Source organism: Egretta garzetta, unplaced genomic scaffold (genome assembly GCF_000687185.1).
Source record: "Egretta garzetta isolate BGI_Z169 unplaced genomic scaffold, ASM68718v1 scaffold430, whole genome shotgun sequence".
NCBI classification, from domain to species: Eukaryota; Metazoa; Chordata; class Aves; order Pelecaniformes; family Ardeidae; genus Egretta; species Egretta garzetta.
In genome coordinates this window covers 209,249-232,874 of record NW_009258267.1, presented here as the reverse complement: position 1 = coordinate 232,874, position 23,626 = coordinate 209,249, and the positions used below count along the sequence as shown (strand labels likewise).

Below are 23,626 nucleotides of genomic sequence, written 5' to 3'. Positions count from 1 at the left end.
AGTAAGTTCTGTAATTTAAAAAGTTAATTTACTTTGGTGCAAAAGAAAAATATGTTCACAATTGAATTTCAGTAAGTCTGAGAGCAGCATTTCTATTGTTCAAGCTATAGCTAAAGGAAGATGAACGTTTTCCCTATTTAAATTAGTTGTTAAATTATGCATTTGGCAAGTCTTTACAGCGTATAACAAAGAACAATGTCAAATTCCTCCTTATTGTTATTTTGGCTCTAAAAGGACAATCCCACAACTTGTAAATTAAATGTTATTCTGAAAAATTTCTATGTACAGTAAAGAAAGTATGAAGAAAACCAAAAATGTTTTAAGATATTTAGTAATTAAATGTCTAACAGTTCCGTATTATTTGTAAGTTATTTAACATCTGATCTGCAGGTAATCATAGAATAACTCTGGAAAGGACCTTTACATCATCTGCCTTATGCCCAAGACAGGGTCAGCTTCCAAGTAGTATCAGGCTGCTCACAGCCATATCCAGTCAACTTCTCAATATCTCCAAAGGAGACACTACAACTTGCCAGCCTACTTAACAGTGTTTGACCTTTCTGACACACTTTGTCCTCCTGTCCTTCTACCACTTGTATCCTTTGTTTTTCACTCTTTCAACACACATCTCTGAACAGTCTGGCTCCACCTTCTCTATAACCTGCCATTAGGGAGTAGTAAACAGCAGTGAAGTATTACGCAGCCTTCTCTTCCTCAGCCTGAACAAAACCAGTTCTCTCAGCCTCTCTTTGTATACCATGTTCTCCAATCCCCTCATTGTCTTGGTGGCCATCCACTGGAATTCCTCCAGTGCTTCGATGTCTTTCTTATACTGGGAAGCCTAAATCTAGACACAGCACTCCAGATGCAGTCTCACAAAGGCTGAATAGAGGTGAAAAATCACCCTCTCCAACTGCAGCCCAGTTATCAGCTGGCCATCTTTGCCCACAAGGGCTAACTGCTGCCCCAGTTTCAACGCTTTGCTCTCCAGTATCCTGAGGTCCAATTTGCTTAAGTAGTCCCTAACTTGAACTTCCTCACCTGCTGGTAGTAATCCATCGCTCTGCCGTGAGGTTCAGGGACCTCAGAGACCCGAGAGTAGACCTTGCCAGTCAAGACCAAAGCAAAGGTGGCACTGCGTAGCTCAGCCTTCCTTGTATCTTTTCTCAGTACGTTGCCTGCTGTATCAGCAGCACGCCATTTTCTTTACTCTTCCTTTTGTTACCAAGGTACCTATAGAAGTCCTTCGCTTATCTTCAACTCCAGCTGAGTTCTGGCTTTCCAAATTCCTTCCCTCTACACCCAAACACTGTTTTTATGTTCTCCACAGAGGCCTGTCCCTGTTTACATCTTCCATATGCTTCACTGTTTGGGTGAGTTGACTCGGGAATTCCCCACTCAAGCAAGCGAGCTGTCCGCTGTACCTGCTTGTCTTCCTGCACACTGGAAAAGTATGTCCATGTGCATTTTGAGGAGGCAGTCCTTGAAGATCGACCAGCTCTCCGGGGCCTCTCTGCACTTTAGGGGACCTTCCGTGGGATATTACTTACCTGTTCCTTGAAAAAGCCAAAGCCAGCTTTCTTAAAGCCCAAGATCATTTCTCCACTGCCTGCTTCTCTTACTCCTCTCTCCGATTCTACCATTTTACAGTTGTTTAGCTGGGGATGGCATCAGCCTGCAATTTCCATATTCACAAGGAGCAAGAAATCTAAGCTACATGGCCAAATAGGAATAAAATATCTATCCAAAAGTAAAATAGGACAGCGAAGTGCATGGGAGATAAGAAAATTTGAGAGGCATATAGTATTTGGGAGCTTTTCTTGATCTTGCTTGCAGACAGAAATGGATCTTTAACAGAGCTGATAATCGTTATGATAGCTGACATGAGCAACTGGAAAGACTGCTTTAAGGTGGCAGCTAGATCAAGAAAAAGGAACAGGGTCTATAAAACATACAAGGCCACATTTATATTCCATTTTGCAAGCATATAGATAATTTTAGGATGATATGAGGCAAAGCTTTTAAAAATCTGGAGAAATGAGTAGCTAAAGTAGAATAATTATCTGACAGATGGAGATTGCCCAAGGCTGCCACTTGAACATATAAAAAGATGAGCCTGAGTTAATTTTTGAAAACCAACATTAGAAATTCCAAGAGCATCCTGAGTATTAGTTGTGGAAGGTACAACATTATGTTCAGTGTACCAGAGTATAAATAGAGGTTAGATTCAAAGCCTTACTTTGAAAACACTTTTTAAAAACTGAAGTGTTACAAAAAGGTTTTAAATATCCTTACATAAGCAGTATCACATAAATACTTACAGCATAGTACCTACATAAAACGTGCATCTACTAGTTTTCATCGGAACGCCAATGGTGGCAGTTGTGCTTGCCTATTACTACCATGGTAATATTTGTGCTTGCCCTTCCTGTGCCACCACACCGTTCCTTCTACACACAACATCCTCTCTCGACCACTTTGCACAACCCTGCTCCTACAATTCTTCAGAACTAGTAAGACCTACTGTGGTAACAGCTGAATGCCTGAAGGTAATAGCTAAACAAATTACTCCTTTACTTTCACCTGCAACTCTTAACATTCCATAAAAAGTAAGCAACTTCGAAGCAGGCGCTTCCTTTAACCACAGTACAGCCGTAAATGCAGTTAATATATTCAAACCTGCACTCCTCCTGCTGTCATCCCAACACTGCGCATCTTTGCATCTATTTGCAACATCTTGTCCTTATTTGTTCCATAATTACTGTGTGACATCATCTGCATTCTGCCTCATAATTCCACTGTACTCAACAGCAATGCAGCCCCAATCTTGACTCTGATCTTTGGAGGCTAAAGGAATATGGGATTATTATTTTTATCACCAGTGTACGATTTGTAAAGCTCCCTTTCTGTGACGGATGGCACACCTAAGAACAAGGTTGTGCTCTTTGATAAGGGGCATTCTGCAAACAGGTGAGAAGGCAAAGAGCTCACAGCCCAAACCAACAATCTATGAATCACATAAAAAGGGGGAACGGAAGGAAAGGAGGGAGCAACAAAACACGAGCCAAACAAACTATCACGCCAGTTCTGCAGATCTTAGCTGATTCAATTAGCTTTCATGATTTTTCAGCCAGTTACCAATTTTTTTTTTTTTTTTTTCAAAGGAGAAGAGTGAGGAAGACCAGCTTGTAAAATGGGTAAGGCACAGACAACATAGCTATATGAGAGCAAATCGAGAACATCACAGTTATTTTGAACTAGTTGCAGCTTCTTCCCCCCAGCCCCCTTCAGAAGCTCTAATTTACAGAAGAAAAAGGACAACATCGCATCTATCAAAACCAAAACATTCACTTGCCTGTAGTCATGATATCTATATCTAATTGTTGATTTGTAATTCCCAACATATCCAAGATTTTTAAGCCCCTGCTGTCAAGATTTGAATCCTCCACTGTCCTCAAATGTATTGTACTTTATCTCCCATTTTTTATTACATGACAATGCTCAAGCTAAACAGAACTTTGAATAAGCACTGTTTGTTCGGGGTTTTTTTTCCCAATGTGGTCTACTTAATCATGGATATAAAAAACTCCAATATTGACCTGCTTCTAACAAAGAGTTCACGTCTACTTCAGATTACTAACTTTTTTTTTAAAGAAACAAGCCATTATTACTATTTGTCTCTCGGGAGTAAAACTCTTGATTCTTCCCAGTATTTCAAGGTTCTATAAAAAAATCTGTATTATGCTGTGATTTGAAATGGTATAAAATTCACCCAGTAAGATATTCATTCAAAGCCAATAAAACCAAAGCCTTGATTGTAATTTCATTTTAGCATGTTTGATTCAGATAAAATTAAGGGACTTGCACGGGCTAATTAAAAAAACTGTAAAAGGAAGCATGGACATTTAAAAAACTCTGGTTTTGGAAGCTACCACAAATCTGGCACTATTTAGACATTTTCAGTTTATGTTTGTGACATTTAAACAAGGCTCAGAGTTGGTTTGGGGTTTTTATTTTTTTAAGAAATATTCTTAGAGTCAGACATCTTGGGAAAAAGCATCTCTACTATTTCAAAACAGTATTCTCTGTAATATAACTGAGATTGAATACAGCAATTAAATATCCTCCACATTCTCTTCTGATAAGGCCTTTTAACTTGTAGGTCATTTGGAAATGCAGTTGATGTGCTTAAGTCCCTGTTATTTTATTTTCTATGAGTATCATCATAATGTAGGAAAAATACAGGGTACTGTTATATGATCAAAGGGGTCCACTTCACATTGCTGATGTGAGACCTTTATCTTAGTAAACCTGAAATGACAGAGAAGTGCTGGGAAGTGAGTCTACTTTTTTAAAGCATACATCAATGTAAGGGCTTTTCAGTTCAACTCCTGTGTTTCACCAGAGACAAACAACAAAGTATGCTCTTATTTAGCTGATTTAATAAGTTGCTGGGGTTTTTTGTTTGTTTGTTTGTTTAAATAAAAGTAGCTGTTTTGATGTGATGAGAAGAGATTGAGAGCATAAACTGGAATTCTGGCAAACACGACATAAAAAGAGTTAATCTAAGCATCAGCCTGATGCTTGGACAGGCTGGACTACAGCAATACACAGGGGACAATTACCATGGCTCAGCTGATAAGTTGTAACTCACTAAGGTGCAATAATGCAATTTCTTTCAAATATGTGCACTGAGCAGGAGTGTCAGGATTAGGTCACTGAGGTTACAGAAACCCTGCCTTTCTTTGGGATGCAATAGTATCTTTTTTTCTTTATGTTCCTTCTTTGTTATCCAGTCTTCATCTTTATAGGGAAGCTTATTCTGAAAATACTTCATAGATCATAAACCCAGTCTTTCTTTTTAATTCAATGGCAAAACTCCCTCCAATATCAATAGTGAAATAACTGAACCCCAGATAAAAACAACTGGTCATTCATCCGTAACTGAACTACATCTGGGGTGAAACACAGCAGCTATTCTGCAGTTAACATTACAACTGCAGACTAATCTATGGATGGAAATGCACAACTGAAAACACAGGGGAATTTTAGGTAGATGAAAAATAATCATATGACTAAAATCTGGCAAACTCCCTAGAGGTAAGTCCTTTATTCATATGAAAAATGCACAAGATTGTTTACAATTGTTCAGGATCTCAATTACATATGCTATCCAAAAGACATGTCCAACAGCTGACAGTGCTCTAATCTCATGCTACTGAATAAATAATGCTCCTATATGCTTTTGACACTATTAGAAGTGAACAGGGAACTAGAAATACAAGGGCTGCATAGCTGGAGTTTTGTGATACCAGCTCAGCCTGTATCACTACTGGCTAGGCTGTAAACTGATAAAATCACACACAATTGTAGCACAGGTTTAGATATGTCTGTATTTCGAGATTTAAAGATGAGCCTGTAAATCAGAACAGAGGACTTGGAAATTACAGAAAATTCCCGTGCTCATTGTTTCAAGCTGTCTCAAAGTATTTGAGATCAGTACTTTGACTTTGGCTCCTCGTTTGTCAGTAAGAGATCAATACAAAGGCATACCTTCTACTTCCATACATATCATTGGTTAACTGTACCAAAACCACACACAGATTCTCTAACAGTACTTCAACCACATCTGTATTACTCTGCTGTCAAATGCATGCAAGACTTCTTTTTGGGTTACTGAAGAAGAAGAACCTAAAAGGTTGAAACTGGTATCAATGCTCGTTTTCTAATCTTAGTGGGGTGGGGGGGAGGCAGGAAGCCTAATGTTGTCATGTTAGAACTGCCAGTAGCACGACATTCAGTTCATCAAAACAGAATTTTTACCTCTATCACAAATCAACCGTTTTATTATGGTAGTGCTCAGAACTCAGGAACCGCCTTTTTACAGTCCAAAATTAAGGATGCTTCTTTTAAAACTCTAGTCAACAACTTCAAAAGCAGTGTAATTCTGATGTTTCCTCAAATGAGTTCAGATTTTACCAAGCGATAAATTGGATACTCAAATTAACAACTGCAGCAATTAAACCTGGAGTATTTCATTCATTGTTTGTGTTTAACTGGGCAGAAGCTACCGTTTCATAGGTCATTACTTAACATAAATACCTCTCTCCCAACAGTGGCAAATTACTATTTTCCACCCAGTACTTCATTAACTTTTCTTTTTGTTGGATGAATGCATTTATGTTACTAAGAGCAGTCAACTGTCATGTGAGATGAAGTAAAACACATCCGGAAGAATTGTAGTTTATTTACCAAATGTCAAATTTCTAGGATTTTTTTTCTTATGCATGTAAGAAGAACATAAACATAAACATATTAAAGTATTACAGTATTTACAGACTAATTCAGATAGTTATTTCCACAGTATGAGCAATGCACTTATTTTCACATAGCTAGAATACAGTATAACTTTTCTAAATGTTTCCAGTTCCACAATGGATCAGCCATTCTTTAATAACTTGCTCCTAACTGCCCAACTTTTTAGAAATAGTTTTTTTCCTGACTCGTATTTTATAACCTTTTCATGTTCTGATTAAATAATCTATGGTTTAATATATTAAAAGTAACACAATAACACTGACAGTTTTATATTTGAAATAACAATAATATCAATAACTAATCAAGCAAATTCTCCTTTTTTAATGTGAAATGAAAAATCTGTTGTGATTTGCTTCTGAATCACAGGCTACTACTGCATATTTATAAACTCCATCAGAAGTAACAAGAATACCAAAATAAAAACAACCTTTCTATCAAATAATGGGTAATTAAAAAAAAGGGGTTTTTACAGAAATCTTTTGTATTAGACTGTTCTGCAATTTAAATAAAAGACAAATAAACACAAAGTGTTTGTAATGATTTTCTGAAGTCAAAATATTCCTCCATATTCTCTGAAATAGCTATGTTGTTACTGAGGACTTAATATTGCATTTTCAAACACAAAAATCTGAATAGGTAATTCTGACCTCATGAAATGCTCAGAAGTTAGTGGTTGAGTACATTTTGCAGATTAAACCCCGTATCCTTAAGATAGCCTCTATTCACCAAATATATTCATTAACATGGCATGCCAATGTCTAAAAGTTAGAAGGGCTATTATTAGCACTCTGGAATACGTAAGCAATATATGAATTAATTGTTTAATCGTATTGAGTTGCCTGTGGCACCAAGAAAAAGAAAAGCTAAATGTCAGTATTTCAAACTGTCAGTTGAAATGAGTCCCAGATGTTAAAACATTAAGCAACCTAAAAATCAATTAACTTCATTTTAAACAAAATCTTTTCCAAGGCAAGCTTTAATCTAGTGACTCAATCTTCCCCTTCCCCTCCCTGGCACAACTGAACATAGAAATTGCCCCTATTTAATATGTTCAGTGACTGAACTAGGCAAATAGTATGTAGAACTGATGTAAAGATTGACATGTCTTCTGCCATTAGAACTCACTGGTTTTTATTAAGACTTTGATGATTTTAAAGCCAATATGAAAGAGCATCTGTGGAATAAAAATGTCAAGTTTTGTTTTTCTCTAAGAAAACAAGTGCCGTTTGTCATTGTGCAGAAATCTAAAATGGAAGAAAGCTTAGGTTGTATTCTTTTGCATAAAACCAATGGAAAAGTTATTTTATATAAGTACTTAAGCTAATAGAGCCTGCCTACTTTCTAAAAACATAAGGGGTAGTGCCAAATCCAAACAGGACTTTTTTTTAGAAATTTTTTGAAACTTAATTTAAGAATGAGTAAATACACATTCTAAAAATCTGGCACTGTTTTCAGTACAATGCGGATTACAACAGTTGCCTATATTTTCAATGAACAAATTCTATAGAATATAGAAAGACTAAGCCCCAGGAAGTATCAAGAAATATCAGAGGAGAGCTTAACTGCTAAGGGACATTCGCATGAGTGTTAAACATTTTAAAAGGGAAGAGATTACATACCCCTCTCCACCAATTCTTGTTATCTTTAGACGAAAATCAACAGAGTTCAGGCTGGGTGGCTTCCATTTCAAAATATCATCGCATCGACCAGGCTTGTATTTCTGAAGCAAATTAAAAAGCAGTTTAATTATGCTTATTGGTTTTCACTGGTTTTAAAAGTAACAATTCACCATTTCAGATTGTATTAGTTGTCTCTAATGAATTACAATACTTAGTAACCGAAACAATGAATTCCATTACCATGAAGGTAGTTGTGCTTCACTACTTTATTCGCTGCTCCCTTTTAAAACTGCTTAGCATTGTAGCCAAGCCATTGCGTATAATAAAAAGCTGAGAATGGAAATAAAAATTAGCATACTTCATTATCTCTGGCTAATGGAAAATTTCAAGAAAGAAAGACAGCACAGAAACAAATGAAAACACTGATAGGACATATATATGATACATTTAAAATAATCTCAACATTTTTTAACAATTTTATGAACAATATTTTTGTTACCCATGCTCTCGGCTAACACAACATGAAAAAGCCAGCAGTCACCATACTGCCAACTATCAGAAAGGTCCATCAGAAACATGTTCTTTCATATCAAAGGAGTTTAAGTTATGCAAATATTAAAGAACATCATGACATACAGGAACATAAATAAGGGAAAATCTGTCGCATAAGAGAAAGGGTACACACTTGAACCAAAAGTTGCAAGGAGCAATTTTCTTTTAAATTAGAGCTTTGGTTTCTCATGGTCTCTTCTATCATCCGCTTCAGTTTACTAAGCTGCCATTTTGTTCATCCTCAGGTAATAGCGAGACCCAAGCTGCTAACCCCTTCATTACTAGAATATCTTTTATGGCAATGGAGAAAATCAGAATTAACATGAATGGGGCAAAAGTAAAAGAATAATTTGGAGATGCACATTTTGGAGATGCACATAATTTGGAGAATTTTTAGTAATCCACAATGAGAAAATTTATGCAATTTTACCTAAAAAAAACCCCAAGAATGTCAAGTGTCTTTTGGTAGCACAGAGATCACTAGCATCACATTGCACCCATGCTGTGTTAAATATTTGCAAAATGCAAAATTTACTGATGGTAAACCTATCAGTTCTAGATCTAAAGTAACAAAAGCAGATGAAGGATTTTCTGTTTTCTGAGGTAAGAATGGAAAGTTATTCTTTCCAAGATAAATGCAGCATATCTTGTTCATAATTTCTTGATGAAAAGATAAATGTGTGACTTTTGCTAGATGGTAAGCAAAGGCAAACTTCACATAACTGAAACCCAAATCAGCTCCAAACATTTTTAGCCATAGTTCTGCTACACTTGACAAAAAAACCTCCTAAAAGCTTCTTCTGGAATTTGAACATGGCTGGCTAGAGTGCATTATCTCAGTTTTTTTATCATGGCCCTTAGATCGCTTGAGAGCGATGGCTTCAGGCATTCTGTTCTGGTTCCCATTGAGGGCATTATAAACCCGTTCCAAACATCAGTATTAGACCAACCTGCCCAACTTACTATTCTAATCATGCATGGCTCTGCATTGAATTTCTCCACAATCTTCTCAACAACTGAATAAAATTTAAATGATTTATCCTTGTCCTTAGGATAACATATAGGAGCTGCTTCTGACACCTCTTATCTATGCCTGCTCCCCTTCCACATCTTTTATTTTATTCTTTCCCAGCTATCTTCTATTTGAAAATTGTGCCTTGGAAAGCAACTTTCTTCAATGGTCCCTCACATCTGGAATCAAATCAAACATCCTCATTTCACTCAAATAAAAAAACTAGTAAGATACAGTGTGATAGTAAAGTCATGAAAGTATGTTTATTTCTTTCTTCTCTTCCCACCCTATTTCCCCTTCATATGATTTCTGTGCTGTAACACCAGCAAATATTTGAAGAAAGTTGGTTGCCTGTACACCTTTCCAAAATGGGATTTAGAAAGGTATCATTTAAGCAATTTATTAACCCCAGAAAATCTTTCAGCAGTAAAGAAATATTCCTTTAGTTGCCACCATCCTGCTATTCCCTCCCTCATTTCTCTGGCTCTTTTCCATTCAGCAGAAATACCATAAAATTCCAACGATCTCATCTTTAAATTCTTATAGTAATGAAATTTATCGTGGTCCTTAGTTCTTTCCTCTACTTTCCCAAACTAAAAATCTGCTATCATGAAGTATGGTGTTAAAAACATTTAAGGACTCATGCCATACATACTAACTGATACTAAACAGATAAAACAGCATATACAAAATATGATGCTCAGTAAAGCATTTAAGCTTTTCAGATAACAATTTTTATATAATTTTTATATACAGATTATGCATTTAAATATATTTTTAAGTATTTACATTCCATTTTACAAAAAGTATTTATTCTTTTAGTATATATTTGATTAGTTGTGTGCATTGAATGTGAGAATTATGATAAAGGTAGATGGAATTTCTTTTTCAGTGAGCTCTTCCTGCCATTTTCTTGTACTTATACCTGACATAGAGAGAATATGGAATTAAATTCTATGTAACTTCTATTAATAAAATATGTCCCAGGAATACTAGGACAAAATAACATGTTTGCAAAGACATTATTTGTTGCTCTCATCTGCAGTTTCTAATTTGGCCAAAGACAACTACTACCACTAGGTATTTACTACTTAGTTCAAAGAACTGTGGGCAATGCTGCTGTTTGTGACAAATTTCTCCACAGACAGTGAAAATTTAGTTTATGAAACAACTTCTACAGAAGGCATGAAGGAACACAGGGTAGAGCTGAGGAGCTGAAGCTGTTGGAACAGGTGCGGATTTTGCTGTATGGAACAGAAGATTCATCTTAATCGTTGCTCTTTGTTCTTTTAGCACGACTGAGGTCTTCAACCACTCCATAAAAGTGACATTTGTCAGTTATACATAAACTCTAAAATCTTGTGTTAAGCCTCTGCGTGGCATGGCTTCTAATTTATTGACTTATTATTAATCTTCTGAGCAAGATTACTGGAGTGTTTACAGTGATGGATCTGTTAATATATACTCAAGTAATCAGTTTCCTTTTAAGCAGTAGGTCATATTTTTGAGACCTTAGACCCAGTCTAATTGGCTTTAGAAAACAATCTCAGCTGGTTTAATATATGGCTCCAAACCACCCTTTTACATATCATTCCTTTAAAGAGAAGATAGAAGGAGGTTCATAGTCTTCAAGACAGAGGATATTTTCTCTTTTGTACAGAAATACCAGTCTCAATCAAAAAACACCCCATATTTTGTATCCAAAAGGTAGATTTGGACTGCTTCTGCATTCACGAGTACTAAATATTTCCTCCCAAAGATAAACAGGAGCCTTACTTTCTGGTGGAACAGATAACAGGATCAAAACATACCCCATCTTGAAAACTAAAGACCAAGATTTCTTCTGAGCAATGCGAGAAAATTCAAAGGCCTTTAAGGGAGGACCAAAGGCTTCTTTCAGGATTGCAGACTCTTATTTCTATTTACTTCTGTCTGGAACATAAACCCTGAAAACGCTAGATGCTCCTTTAGAAAATTAATTCTTATTGACAAGAAAAGAATGAACCAACATCTGTTGAGCCATGGCACTGAAATCCTGAGGAAGAACTGCATCCAATCTATACAACAGCCTAAGAACGGCCTCACTAGAGCTCTAGTGTCCTGACCCTGACAATAGCCAACAGCATGTGCTCAGGGAAGGTGAAAACAGGGCAATCAGGTATGATATTTTCTACTACTGCTCTCTGAGAGACTATCCATTTTCAAGCTCAGAGACTTCCCAATATGGATGTGATTCAAATGCAATTCCTATGTATTTAGTGATTTTCAGTTTCCCCTGCATGAGCTTGTCTAGCTCCCCAGAAGACCATGTAAACCTCTACCAGCTGTAAAAGCCCACAGTGCAGTGTCTCATGCACAGCCCAACTACACTGCAAGAAAAAACACCCCCTTTTTTTTTTTTTTTTTATTTTGAACCTGCTTCTGTTGGGTTTCAAAGACTTGCACTCCCTAGGGCTCGTATTGAGAGAGATGCTGAACAATCAAACCCCATTGCTTGTATGCTACTCATCATTTCATATGCTTCTATATGCATGGAAATACACTCAACTCAGAGGCTATCGTTCTACATGTGCAATTACAAATTTTTTCTCCACGTGCACTACTCTACATTTATCTACGTAGAAGTTTATGCACTGTTTTATTGCTCAGCCACCCAATCTTGTAAGAGCTTACTGTAATTCTCCACATTTAGCACCAGCCCTTGCTGATCCAGCAAGAAAATTTCACTTTACAGTTCATCCCATTTTCTAACTTGCTTATGTGCAGTACAGGTGACTCCCCTCCCTGGTGCGGATTGAACAGTACCCCATCCCTTCACTCCTACTTTTTAACCAATTACTGATCTGTGCAAGAACATTTTCTTTTAAGTCTCACATCTGCTTTAGTTTCTTCAAGATATTTTTGTTAGAAACTTTGACAGAGGCTTTTAGTAGGGAATACCTTACGCTGATCTGTGCAAGAACATTTTCTTTTAAGTCTCGCATCTGCTTTAGTTTCTTCAATATATTTTTGTTAGAAACTTTGACAGAAGCTTTTAGTAGGGAATACCTTACAATCCTACTCAAGTGATTTTTGATCTCTTGGTTGGAGAGGCATAACCTTCTTTTCAAAAAGGCATATAACTTTCCCCAACTATATCACATTTACCCAGGTATGAACTACTGTACTCCTTATTATAGTTTCTACTCCTTTGTGCAGTACAGACTTCAAGCTTATAGGCCTTACTTCTTCCCTGATCTTCCATGACACCTGTCCCCACCCTCAGTTTTTTCAATTGGCCTCGTATTTTCCATCCTCACATGCTTAGGCACCAATGTATATATTCCAGGTAGGATCTACTACAGGATGTTTTTCAAACTCTTTTTCCAAGACTGACAAGTTACGCCCCCCTAAAAGTCAATAAGAAACCAACTTCACAACAGACAGGAACAACTACTCCAAGATCAGTAATGAAAAGCAATGTTTTGACAGGATGTATCAGCATACCTGTAATTGCACTGCTGGATCAACAATTCTGACTCAAGTTTAATTACAAAATTAATTGGCTAGCTTGCTTGAAAGGGAGAGGGGGAGGATTTGTTCTTTAAGATTTGTTCTTTTTGTCTTTACCTCTAGAACCAGCACAGTGTGAAACAAGCCTCAGCTAAACTTTTTTGTCCTATTAATAAAAAAATTGAGGAAAAATTACCCCTACCACGCTTCCAGTTAGCCAAAGAGATCTTGCCTAGGAAGCAATGGCAATAAAAATACACTTTTGACTATTACACTTAGTTTTGACCATTGTCAAATAACACTATTCTTACTTCACAGCAGATTTTTTTAATATCGAGCACCTGGTAAAGGGAACTGGTAATTTACCCATAACTTTTACCCAGTTACAAAGGCTTAGATACACAATCAGACTTCAAAGCTCATATCAAGAACAAGTTATACAGCCCCCAGATGACTTCTGTTACCATGAAAGACAGAAATTCGCAGAAATCTAGCTTAAAATGAGAACTCAACCAAAGACCACATTAATAAACCCTGAGAAGGAGATTCATTTTTATAACAGGTGAGTCCATACACATGATACAGCAGTAGTAAGTTGAGTCTGAACGCTGAGAGCTAAATCAATTTCTTTAAATACAAGCTGGAGCCAAACAAGAGTTCTGCTTGTTAAGTATGTGAAAACTTCACCTTAGATGAATCACTGCATACTGCAGACCTGTTCTGCCTGAAGTTATTCTATATTCTAATTCCAAAACAAAATGTGAAGCAATCTGTCTGAGATCGAACTACTCCCTAGCATTTTAAATATAGCATTCATAGCAATGATATCCTCACCACCACCCCCCAACAAATATGCATGTACACGACTACTTCTAGAACACATCAGGCCCCGTATAATCTCAAATACAAAGTTCATGTTTCAGTACGAAACCTTTCAACCTAGTCTAAGCACAGAAATTAGAACTCCACACCAAAAATATACGTTGACAAATCAGGAACTATCTCAAATAGCTTTAGAAGATTGGACTAGATGACCTCCTGAAGTCCCTTCCAACATAAATTATTCCCCAAAACTGCAACCTCTCTTTGTATGCTTGTTCTTTTAGCAGTGAGATTAGGTGCACTTATGCTAGCATTTTAGTTTGCAAAAGCAAATCCCCGACTTGTTCCTACTAGGTACACATTAGTTGAGACAGCTCTGGTGCACGCAAACTGGCTGCCATTTACGTAAAACCAAACCTGAAATTTCACTTCAGGGACACACCTAATGCACTTCACCCCACAGTATGGACACTAGAGTACAAGGCAAGTGCTGTACCATTGCAATGCTACCTAGCACAGATCAACCTGAGCTGTGAAGATATCCTGCAACATCCTGAAATGCTACTTTAAAGAAATAATGGTGTCGGTGCCTTCAGTCTCCTAGAAGACTGAGTTGACCAGTTAGTACTTGCCAGCCTGTGCTAGTGGACCAAGAGCTTCTCCAGCAGCAGAGTAACTGGTAGATAACCTCAGGAGTGCTGCAGTATACAAGAGCACTATCAATCAGTACCACCTTAGCTCAAGAGGATGAAGTCCAGGGACAACAGATGTGTCAGAAGTAACATGGCAAATGTACCCCCTATTATGGAGATCTTGAACTTCAGGCAAGAGCACAACAATAAAACTAAAACTCAGGTGCACACCCAACACCCTGGGATGCAGAATCATCACTTGAAGACAGCCCACCAGAAAACACATCATCTGACATCCCTCTTAGGCTGCTGAATCTCATTGATTCCTAAAATCATACTCAACCCCTGTCCTGGTTTCAGCTGGGGTAGAGTTAATTTTCTTCCTAGTAGCTGGCATAGTGCTGTGTTTTAGATTCTGCATAAGAAGAATGTTGATAGCACCCCAATGTTTTAGTTGTTGCTACATAGTGCTTACACTAAATCAAGGACTTTTTGGCTTCTCACGCTCTACTGACTGAAAAGGCTGGAGAGGCATAAGAAACTGGGAGGGGGCACAGCCAGGACAGCTGACCCAAACCAGCCAAAGGGGTATTCCGGACCATATGACATTGTGCTCAGTATATAAACTAAGGGAAAGCTGGCTGGGGGGGCCACTGCTCAGGGACTGGCTGGGCATCAGTCGACAGGTCGTGAACAACTTCATCGTGCATCACCTGCTTTGTATATTCTATTATTATTATTATTGTATTTTATTTTATGTCAATTATTAAATTGTTCTTACCTCTCCCCCATCCCACTGAGATTAAATCACAACTCCATAGGCTCAAGTGGGTCCACTCAAGCCACAGGTAGGGTTATTTTGTTAGACACTGACAGGCCATTTTAGCACTACAGGGCAAACTGATGAGTTGCTGGTCATGTTGAACCCCAATGCCTTGCCCTGTCCCAAAAGTACTAAGTCTAGTTGTCCCCTTCCTCCATAGTTTCCCATAGAGGGGGCAACTCTTTTTTCCTCTCCCCACAGGTCAAGAGAAAGGCTGGCGCTCAGAGAACAAAGTTCTGTTATCTGATCTTACACTGACACATTTCTTGTTAGTTGCAGATATTCCTCCCACACAGGTTTTGGTTTTGCCTAAAGCCATGTGTCTTCTCAGCATTTGCATTCAATGGGTAGTTCAGCAGAAAGCTGAAAGCCTGGGTAGTGAGGATGTCAGAGGCCCATAATGAGGATGAAGTTTCACACCAAACAGCTGCTTTCACACGGGATAGCCCTTGCTGTTTAGTATTTTGTAGGAGGAAGAGTGGGGTTAGTTTCTGGGACTGCATTATGGGCAGGTAGTGTGGGTTGTGGGGTGTTGTTGACTCACCATGATGACACCCACCTGGAAGACTGAGTAACTTCATCCAAAAGTCTAGACAGTATAAATGGTTCATTTCTCCTAGCGACTGAAAAGGAAGAGGTGGTGGGGTGACCAAGAGAGAAGTTCATGCCTCATCAAAAGGAGGAAGAAGAGAAGGTTCCCCTGACAAGAAAGCCTTACTATCCTACAAAACCTAATCAGCCAGCTCTACCTCCCTAATCCTTATTAAACACCATCCTCCTGAAGTGCAGCAGCAGCTAACACAGGCCACCTTATATTTCCCTTCCTCCACATCTTCCCCTCACTCCTTCCACCCCCAAATGACAGGAAGCCGGCAAATAACCCAGCTCTTTCTTTTCTCCTAAACAGCACAGTGCTGCTACTTATCAGCCATAATTTCCCCTCAGTAAGCTGCTCAGACCTAGCCCTGCAAGGTATCCAGAGGGATACTAAGCTGCCAGCTGTAGGCACACGCTAATTCAGAGAGAAGGTTGAAAAAAGGGCACAGAAGGCCCAGGGAAGACTTGTTTGAATGACCATGCTTGCCCAAGAGGTATAGCAGGTTGAGTACCACTGGGGAGTGAGGGCAGACGGGGTACGAGGGGATGGGGTTAACCAAGACAGCTACTGGGAATCTCCTGGAGTTCTTTTAAATCATCAAACGTAATTGGCCACATTGCAAGTGACATTAGCATTTAACCATATTGAATATGCAATAAATTGCAATTCAGAGTCCTTGAACGTGAAATAATATAAATATTAAATATAAATCTTTACATCTCTAGTGAGTTTAAGTTTAAAATGTTACCATCCTATTTCATACTTTAACACCAAGCAGAAACTTCTGTCATTACATAAATGATATTCTGATATTTAGTCAGACTTATTTACCAGGATGAAGACATTAACAGCATGTTAAAAACATTCTAGAATGCTTCAAGTTCACAAACAGTAAGAAATATTTGTTCTGTTGTAAAATCCGCCCATTTCCATTACCAGTATTCTTCTGTGTTTTAATTAAATTGTTTGCAAGCAATTTTGTATTCAACATGATGCTAAAGCTTTCACTTAACCTAAACCAAACCTATAATAACAACAAATCTGCTCCTCTTTCACACTCAGAACAATGGTTAAATGTTTTCTCTGAAGAGCCCTACTTAATTCTTAGGCCTCTTAATATCCATAGGGCAGCTGCTGCCTTACCCAATCTAATAGTTTGCATTCAGCTGTGTAAATATAAAGACAGAATAATTACCCAAAATGTGTTCTTACTTTCTTGCACTACAGCTCCTGGATCATTTTAAAGAACAAAAAGAATCAATTATAATCAATCATTTCAGGCTAGACCTTATAAAGAGATGAGCCGAAGAAACAGAAGTTGCTAACACTGTTGACAGATTACGTGAGTAAGTCACATCAATGGATCAAGAAACCACAAGATGAAAGGCAACCATTGACTCAATTGTATATTCACAGATTTTTAAGACTGAAACCATTACTGGGCTCATTGAGTCAGCTCTGTTGCATATAGGACAGAGAAGCTCGAACAATAATGTTTATATCAAGCTCATAATTCCTATCCAAAGTACAATAATATTTATAATTCCTATTCAAATTACAGCATACCTTTATAAAAGATACCAATTGATGAGGAAATCACAATATCTATCTAGGGAGGTAACCATGGCCATTTATTATGCTCATCCTTATGAATGTATGCTTATTTCTACACTGAATCTTGTTAAAGCCTTAGTTTAGACTGAAGCCCAGCTCTCCATGTAATTACTTCCCTTTCTTAAGATAAAATGACTGAGTCTCCCTGCATGGGTAATTTTCCAGTTGGCTAATGTATGCATCTTCACAGTGTAATTTCACAAAAGCCTTTAGAAGAGTAGGCAACAGAACTGAACTGACTATTGCAATGTTCTTTTCACTGCTTATGTATACAGTGGTATACAAAAGAAAGTGTATACGTACTTCTGTATTCTTTTGCGTTACATTGAAGGGTGTTGATAACTAGCTGAAATAATTCTTTTCAGATTCATGCGTTTAGCTGGGACTTAATACACTTGCTCTAGGTACACAGCCCACATTTGACTGTATTTGGAAATTGGCTGTATTTGGCTGTATTAGGAAAAATTTCTTTACTGAAAGAGTAGTCAAACATTGGAACAGGCTGCCCAGAGAGGTCATGGTGTCACCATCCCTGGAGGTGTTCAAAAAACGTGTAAACGTGGCACTTCAGGACATGGTTTAGTAGGCGTGTTGGTGTTGGGTTGACGGTTGGACTTGATGATCTTAGAGGTCTTTCCAACCTTAATGATTCTATGATTCAAGCACTATCATAAGACCACATGATCCAGGTTAGCATACATGATTGATCTTTTGGGAAAATAGGTAAGTTTGCTGAAAAGTAAGAAATAGTAACAACGTGACCACAAACACATACACATAAAAAAAAAAAAAATCCAAACCCTATCATTAAAACCCTTCATTGTAATGTACTACTTAATCTGTCACCAAAAAAACCCCACCAAAACAAACAAACAAAAAAAAAACAGAAGAAGAAGAAACCCCCCAAAACACAAGGGACACAAACTATTTTGTACACTGACATTTATGGTGTTTGGTGGTGATCACTGGTGATCAGTGAATCAGCTTCAGAGATTATCATCGTACACACAGGAAAAGCTACTTTGCATGTTGATGATCTAGGAGGCAAAGGAGAATAAGGTCCAAGAGTAAAATCCTCCAGGTTCAAACAACAGGGTGAGTGATTACAAAGACTGATGCACTGAAGAAGTGACTATATTAATCCATTGATTTGGAGTGGACAATGGAAAAACACCAGGACAATACTATCTACTAAGACCAACAATTATCAGATCATAAGAGGAAAATACTACTTTTTACTGTTGTATTAAACCATCATAGAATGCTTTGGGTTGGAAGGGACCTTTAGAGGTCATCTAGTCCAACCCCCCTGCAGTGAGCAAATATTTGGTTGTTATTTAAAATACATAGAGCTGGCCAAACTGACTATCGACTGCACATCAAAATCTTTACAGAGGCCAAGATCCACCAAATACATTCCACATACCTGAGTCAGGAAGTGAACTCTAAGAATACCTCTCTAGGGTCTGCGAACGTGAAGGGTCCCTGGGCATCCCAAAGACACTGGCCATGCTAGTTTTCACTTGGCTCCATTCTTTAGGTAGCTAGAAATTACCATCAGTGTCCCTGTTGTCCTGTCCCACCCCACCCAGCACCCCCTTCCTAGGACAACTGTTGTACTGCTCACAAAGTACACTTGGCCATCCCTTCTGTATATCCAACAACCTGAACCAGGTTCACAAACGAACAGCTGAATCACAGAGAAAAAAACAGCCTCATTCAAATCAAGTTCTACACCATTATTCTGCGGTTTAGAAAAAATTATTTAGCTTTATAACAGCTAATGGGACATGATTGTTAAGGATCAGAACTTCTCAAATCATTTCCAGTAAGAAACATAATGGTGACTGCTCCAAAGAGAAAGCATTTTTCCTCAAGAACAGTTTGGAGAAATTTAGTCATATTAACAACGTGTTTGATACCTGTGAACCCAGTTGAGACAACTTATTTAGATTTCTAGAATGCCTTTTATAAAAGAAACAACTCATGGTTTTGATCTCATAGGAAAAATTATTTACATGCAGGGCTTTGAAGCCTACAAAACTGTATTAAGCAGTTGCCACTGAACTGAATGTTTAAGTGCTCATTATTTCTGAAGGCTGAGAAACATACTTGGGTGCTTAAAATATGCTTTTAGGAGCAGCACAAAATTATTATAAGAAGGTAGTAAAATAATGAGATGCTAAAGCTGAGGTATAAACAATATTCACTGATGAAGTTTGGAGAGTCTGAAGAATTCAGAGGCATCTAAGAAACCTCTATCAAGGAATGCAATAGATGAAACTGAAAAATTCAGGTCAGCAAGGGAAAGATGCGTTGTATTTAACTTGACTATATAGATTCTGCTAAGAAAAGGTGTTTCAATGAAGTCTCTTCCGTGGCACTCAGTGTCTCAAAGATGATTAGGATTCCTTTATTCTTTAGAAAAACAAATCAACTACACCCAGTACTCTTTTCTCTCCTGTAGATGTTTGACATAATTTCTGTATAACCTCTTTAAAGCAGGCAGATTTTATAAATATGAATCAATTGCCCCTATTATTTATAAAGGAAAGGCAGGAAGATGTGATTTGTAAGCACTCCTAAGAGTGATCAGGCTAGAAGAAACTCCAGAGTAAACACCAGTACTTTACAAACACCTGATATTTGTGAAAGTCATTTTCACAGTCAAGTGAAAACAAAAGAATCTAAACACTGAATGGAAAATACATAAGTACACAAAATGGCTGCAAAGCTTGTACCACTCCAAAACATGATCCAAATGCTTTCCAACTTCATGTAAACACTTTACACACCTTGTATCAAGTCCTTCACCTAGCACAACCTGTGTAACTATGAACAGATAGCCATGACGCCCTATCTAAAAGATGAAAAAAAAGCAAATTCCTCCCTTTCAAAAAGACTCTTTTAACTAAAAATAATAATTGCTGCTTTTAACGCTTAGTGTTCTAAGTTACTGATTCAAACCACCTGAACAACAAAAGAGCTGCAGTCCTCACTAAACATCAGCCTTTTGCCTGGTTCAGTAATTTGATCGGAATACAGAGCCACACTTACGTTCAATAAATATTTGATCAGCTTGAAAATAAGGTTGTTAATGAATTCCAAACATTATGCAGTGTACTGCTGTCACATCACAGAAAGTAAATTTGTAGACAATAACTTGTAAAGTTCATAAAAGATGGGAAAAAGACAGGTTCCTTGGCTATGTTCAAATCATTTAGTGTCCACAACTAAGCCAAAAGAATGATAGAGCCAACTCCCGATAATACAGTTTTAAATAACTCGTTACTTGACAGTGAAGTCACCATGCTGCTTTAACTGCACAGTCAAGCATATTTGTGTCAAAGGCAAGCACCTTTGTGTCAATTCTTCAATTCCTCCACTTCCAAAAGCAAAATAAAGAAACATTAAAATTAACTTGTGTTTTAAGGCACAATAACTTTGGTGCATTCCAAAATTTTTGCTGTTAGAGAGTTAAAAGACTAAGTAGGAATGATACTTTTTAATACATTAGCACTGGCTAGCCAGAAGTAGCACGTTTTTATTGTGGAAATGTTATTGTACCACAATTGGTCTCTTACAAAAATGTGACTTGAAGCTATATCAAGTAGAAAGAAACTGATTATAATCAAAATGCCTTCTGAAATATTAAGCTTAACTGCCATAGCAGACTGAAAAGTAAAACATGCTACTAATAAACACTCATTTAAATAGTGTTAGATTATATTTCATACAAAGGATTTTAGCACTTGAATGCAAATCAGGTTTAGAAGGTTAACCTGTATGCAGAAATTAATCTGTTAATATTTTAATAGATATTTTTCAATTGCTTTTTCCAAAGGTGCCTCTGAACTTCAAGTTAATGCAATATTTATACTGGACTACTTTGGTAATTATTGGTCTAAATGTCTTTTACTCCTGCACTTTAATTTAGCTTTATACTTCCAGCTTCATTAAACATCTTGTTTCACAACTATACTAATAGCTTTTCTCAATATTCCATTAAGCAAGGCGAAAAATATGAGGAAATTTTCTTCATAACTAGCGTCATTTACATATTAATCCTATTAATATTTGATAAATGAAGTTCAGTTCACAGCCAAAAATCCATGTTTATAGCAATCAGAATGTAGCAGCCACAAAATTACTCATTGCTCTTTTCCTGCCCCCCACCCCCCCGAGCACATTACTGTACAAAAACCTGTTCTCAGTCACTTCTCTTTGTATTTGTCCTTTCACTTAATATTATGAACTGGAACTAGAAACTCCAACACTTGCTCCAAAGCAAAAAGGAAAAAATAAATTACTTCAAAATGTTGGCTAATATATTATGGTCTGCAATAGACCAACTGGTGTCTCTGCCTTTGATTCTAAATTCTACTTTTTGGCAAATGAAGGTAACATTTTAAAAGCTACATACTCCTACCTCTGTGACAAAGGAAATGTCCTAACAACAGAGCTATAAGTCCCCTCGGTCAAAGGAGCTGGTGATGGTCCATGGTTGCTTGTTAACATAGTTTTACATTGCTACTGAGTGTTTTGAAATTTTCTTATTTTTCACCACTTAATATTTGTAACTTCATTAAATATGCTCTGTGTAAGTCTTCAGGAAAAATTAATGCAATAATAAAAACAATCAAGATGATACTTCAATTTGCCTTCTGTTGCTTTATTTCATTCTCTTTATTTCACATTGTATCCCTAACTTGAACTGAGATGGCCTTAGTGTGCAATCACAGTGTAATCTGTCACCAGGATGCCAACATGACTACAGAATACTGTTGTGTATACTTCCCCCAGGTGGAATTTTCTTTCAAACTAAGCTTCAAAACTCACTAACAGCCTTAAGAGCTGCATCAAGAGAAGCGTGGCCAGCAGGTCAAGGGAGGTGATTCTGCCCCTCTACTCTGCTCTGGTGAGACCCCACCTAGAGCACTGCATCCAGCTCTGGAGCCCTCAGCACAAGAAGGACATGGACCTGTTGGAGCGGGTCCAGAGGAGGGCTACAAAAATGATGCGAGGGCTGGAGCACCTCTCCTATGAGGACAGGCTGAGGGAGTTGGGCTTGTTCAGCCTGGAGAAGAGAAGGCTGCGGGGAGACCTGATTGCGGCCTTTCAGTACTTAAAGGGGGCCTACAGGAAAGACGGGGAAAATCTTTTTAGTAGGGCCAGCTGTTTCAGGACAAGGGGTAATGGTTTTAAACTGAAGCAGGGTAGGTTTAGACTAGATATAAGGAAGAAATTCTTTACAATTAGGGTAGTGAAACACTGGAATGGGTTGCCCAGAGGGGTGGTGGAACCTCATCCCTGGAAGCATTCAAGACAAGGTTGGACGGGGCTCTGGGCAACCTGATCTAGTTAGCGGTGTCCCTGTTCACTGCAGGGGGGTTGGACTAGATGACCTCTAGGGGTCCCTTCCAACCCAAAACATTCTATGACTCTATGATTCTATGAAATAGAAGTTAACATAATGAAAAAGATCAAACCTACATCTTTTTTCCTCAATAACCTTTTAAAAACTACCCCACAGTTGATAATACTTCAAGTTTTAAATATTAATATTCTCTTTCCATTGTATGTTTAACATGACTCTATCCAAATTCATCTCCTGAGGGCTGTTTGGGACATTACCTCTTAATTCATAGATACAGAAGTTGCTGACAAAAGATGAAAAGATGAGTCTGAAGTAAGCTGTTGGGACAACCAAGATCATCAGAAGCACTCCTGGCTCTGATCCTTTGCTTTTTTTTCTTTTTTTTTTACCTTTTAGGCTCCTAAAGTAATGCTTATTATTCTTTTCCTCTCCCCTAGTGACACAACAAATCTTTAAAAGAGTCTTAGGGAGATTATCTTCCTTCTTAATCTTCCTTTCATACTTTTAATATGGAAAATACCTTAGTTGCATGAAGCCAGTGATGTTGGAGAAAACATTGATTTTCATTGCATGAAGTGCTAAGTGCAGTTGCTTCATTGCATCACTTGTTTTATGAACCTTACTGTTTATGTCTCTTTACATGTTTAGAGCTTTGTAGATTTGCCTAAACGTTCTTGAATTTTTCAAAGCCCGACAGCCCCAATCTCGCTTCACGTTCTGTCATTTCATTTTTACTACCTCTGTCCCAGCTCAAGCTTAAGTGTAGT

General features: G+C 37.7%; 1 protein-coding gene across 2 annotated transcripts in view; it reads right to left on the bottom strand.

The window, feature by feature from the left end:
* RNGTT (RNA guanylyltransferase and 5'-phosphatase) overlaps window positions 1-23,626 on the bottom strand; it is a 188,331-nt gene that overhangs the window by 56,182 nt on the left and 108,523 nt on the right. For both annotated transcript variants that reach the window (XM_009648891.2, XM_009648884.2), the window contains one exon: window positions 7,938-8,038. In XM_009648891.2, coding sequence (XP_009647186.1) covers window positions 7,938-8,038 — 101 coding nt within the window. The remainder of the gene's footprint in view (window positions 1-7,937; window positions 8,039-23,626) is intronic.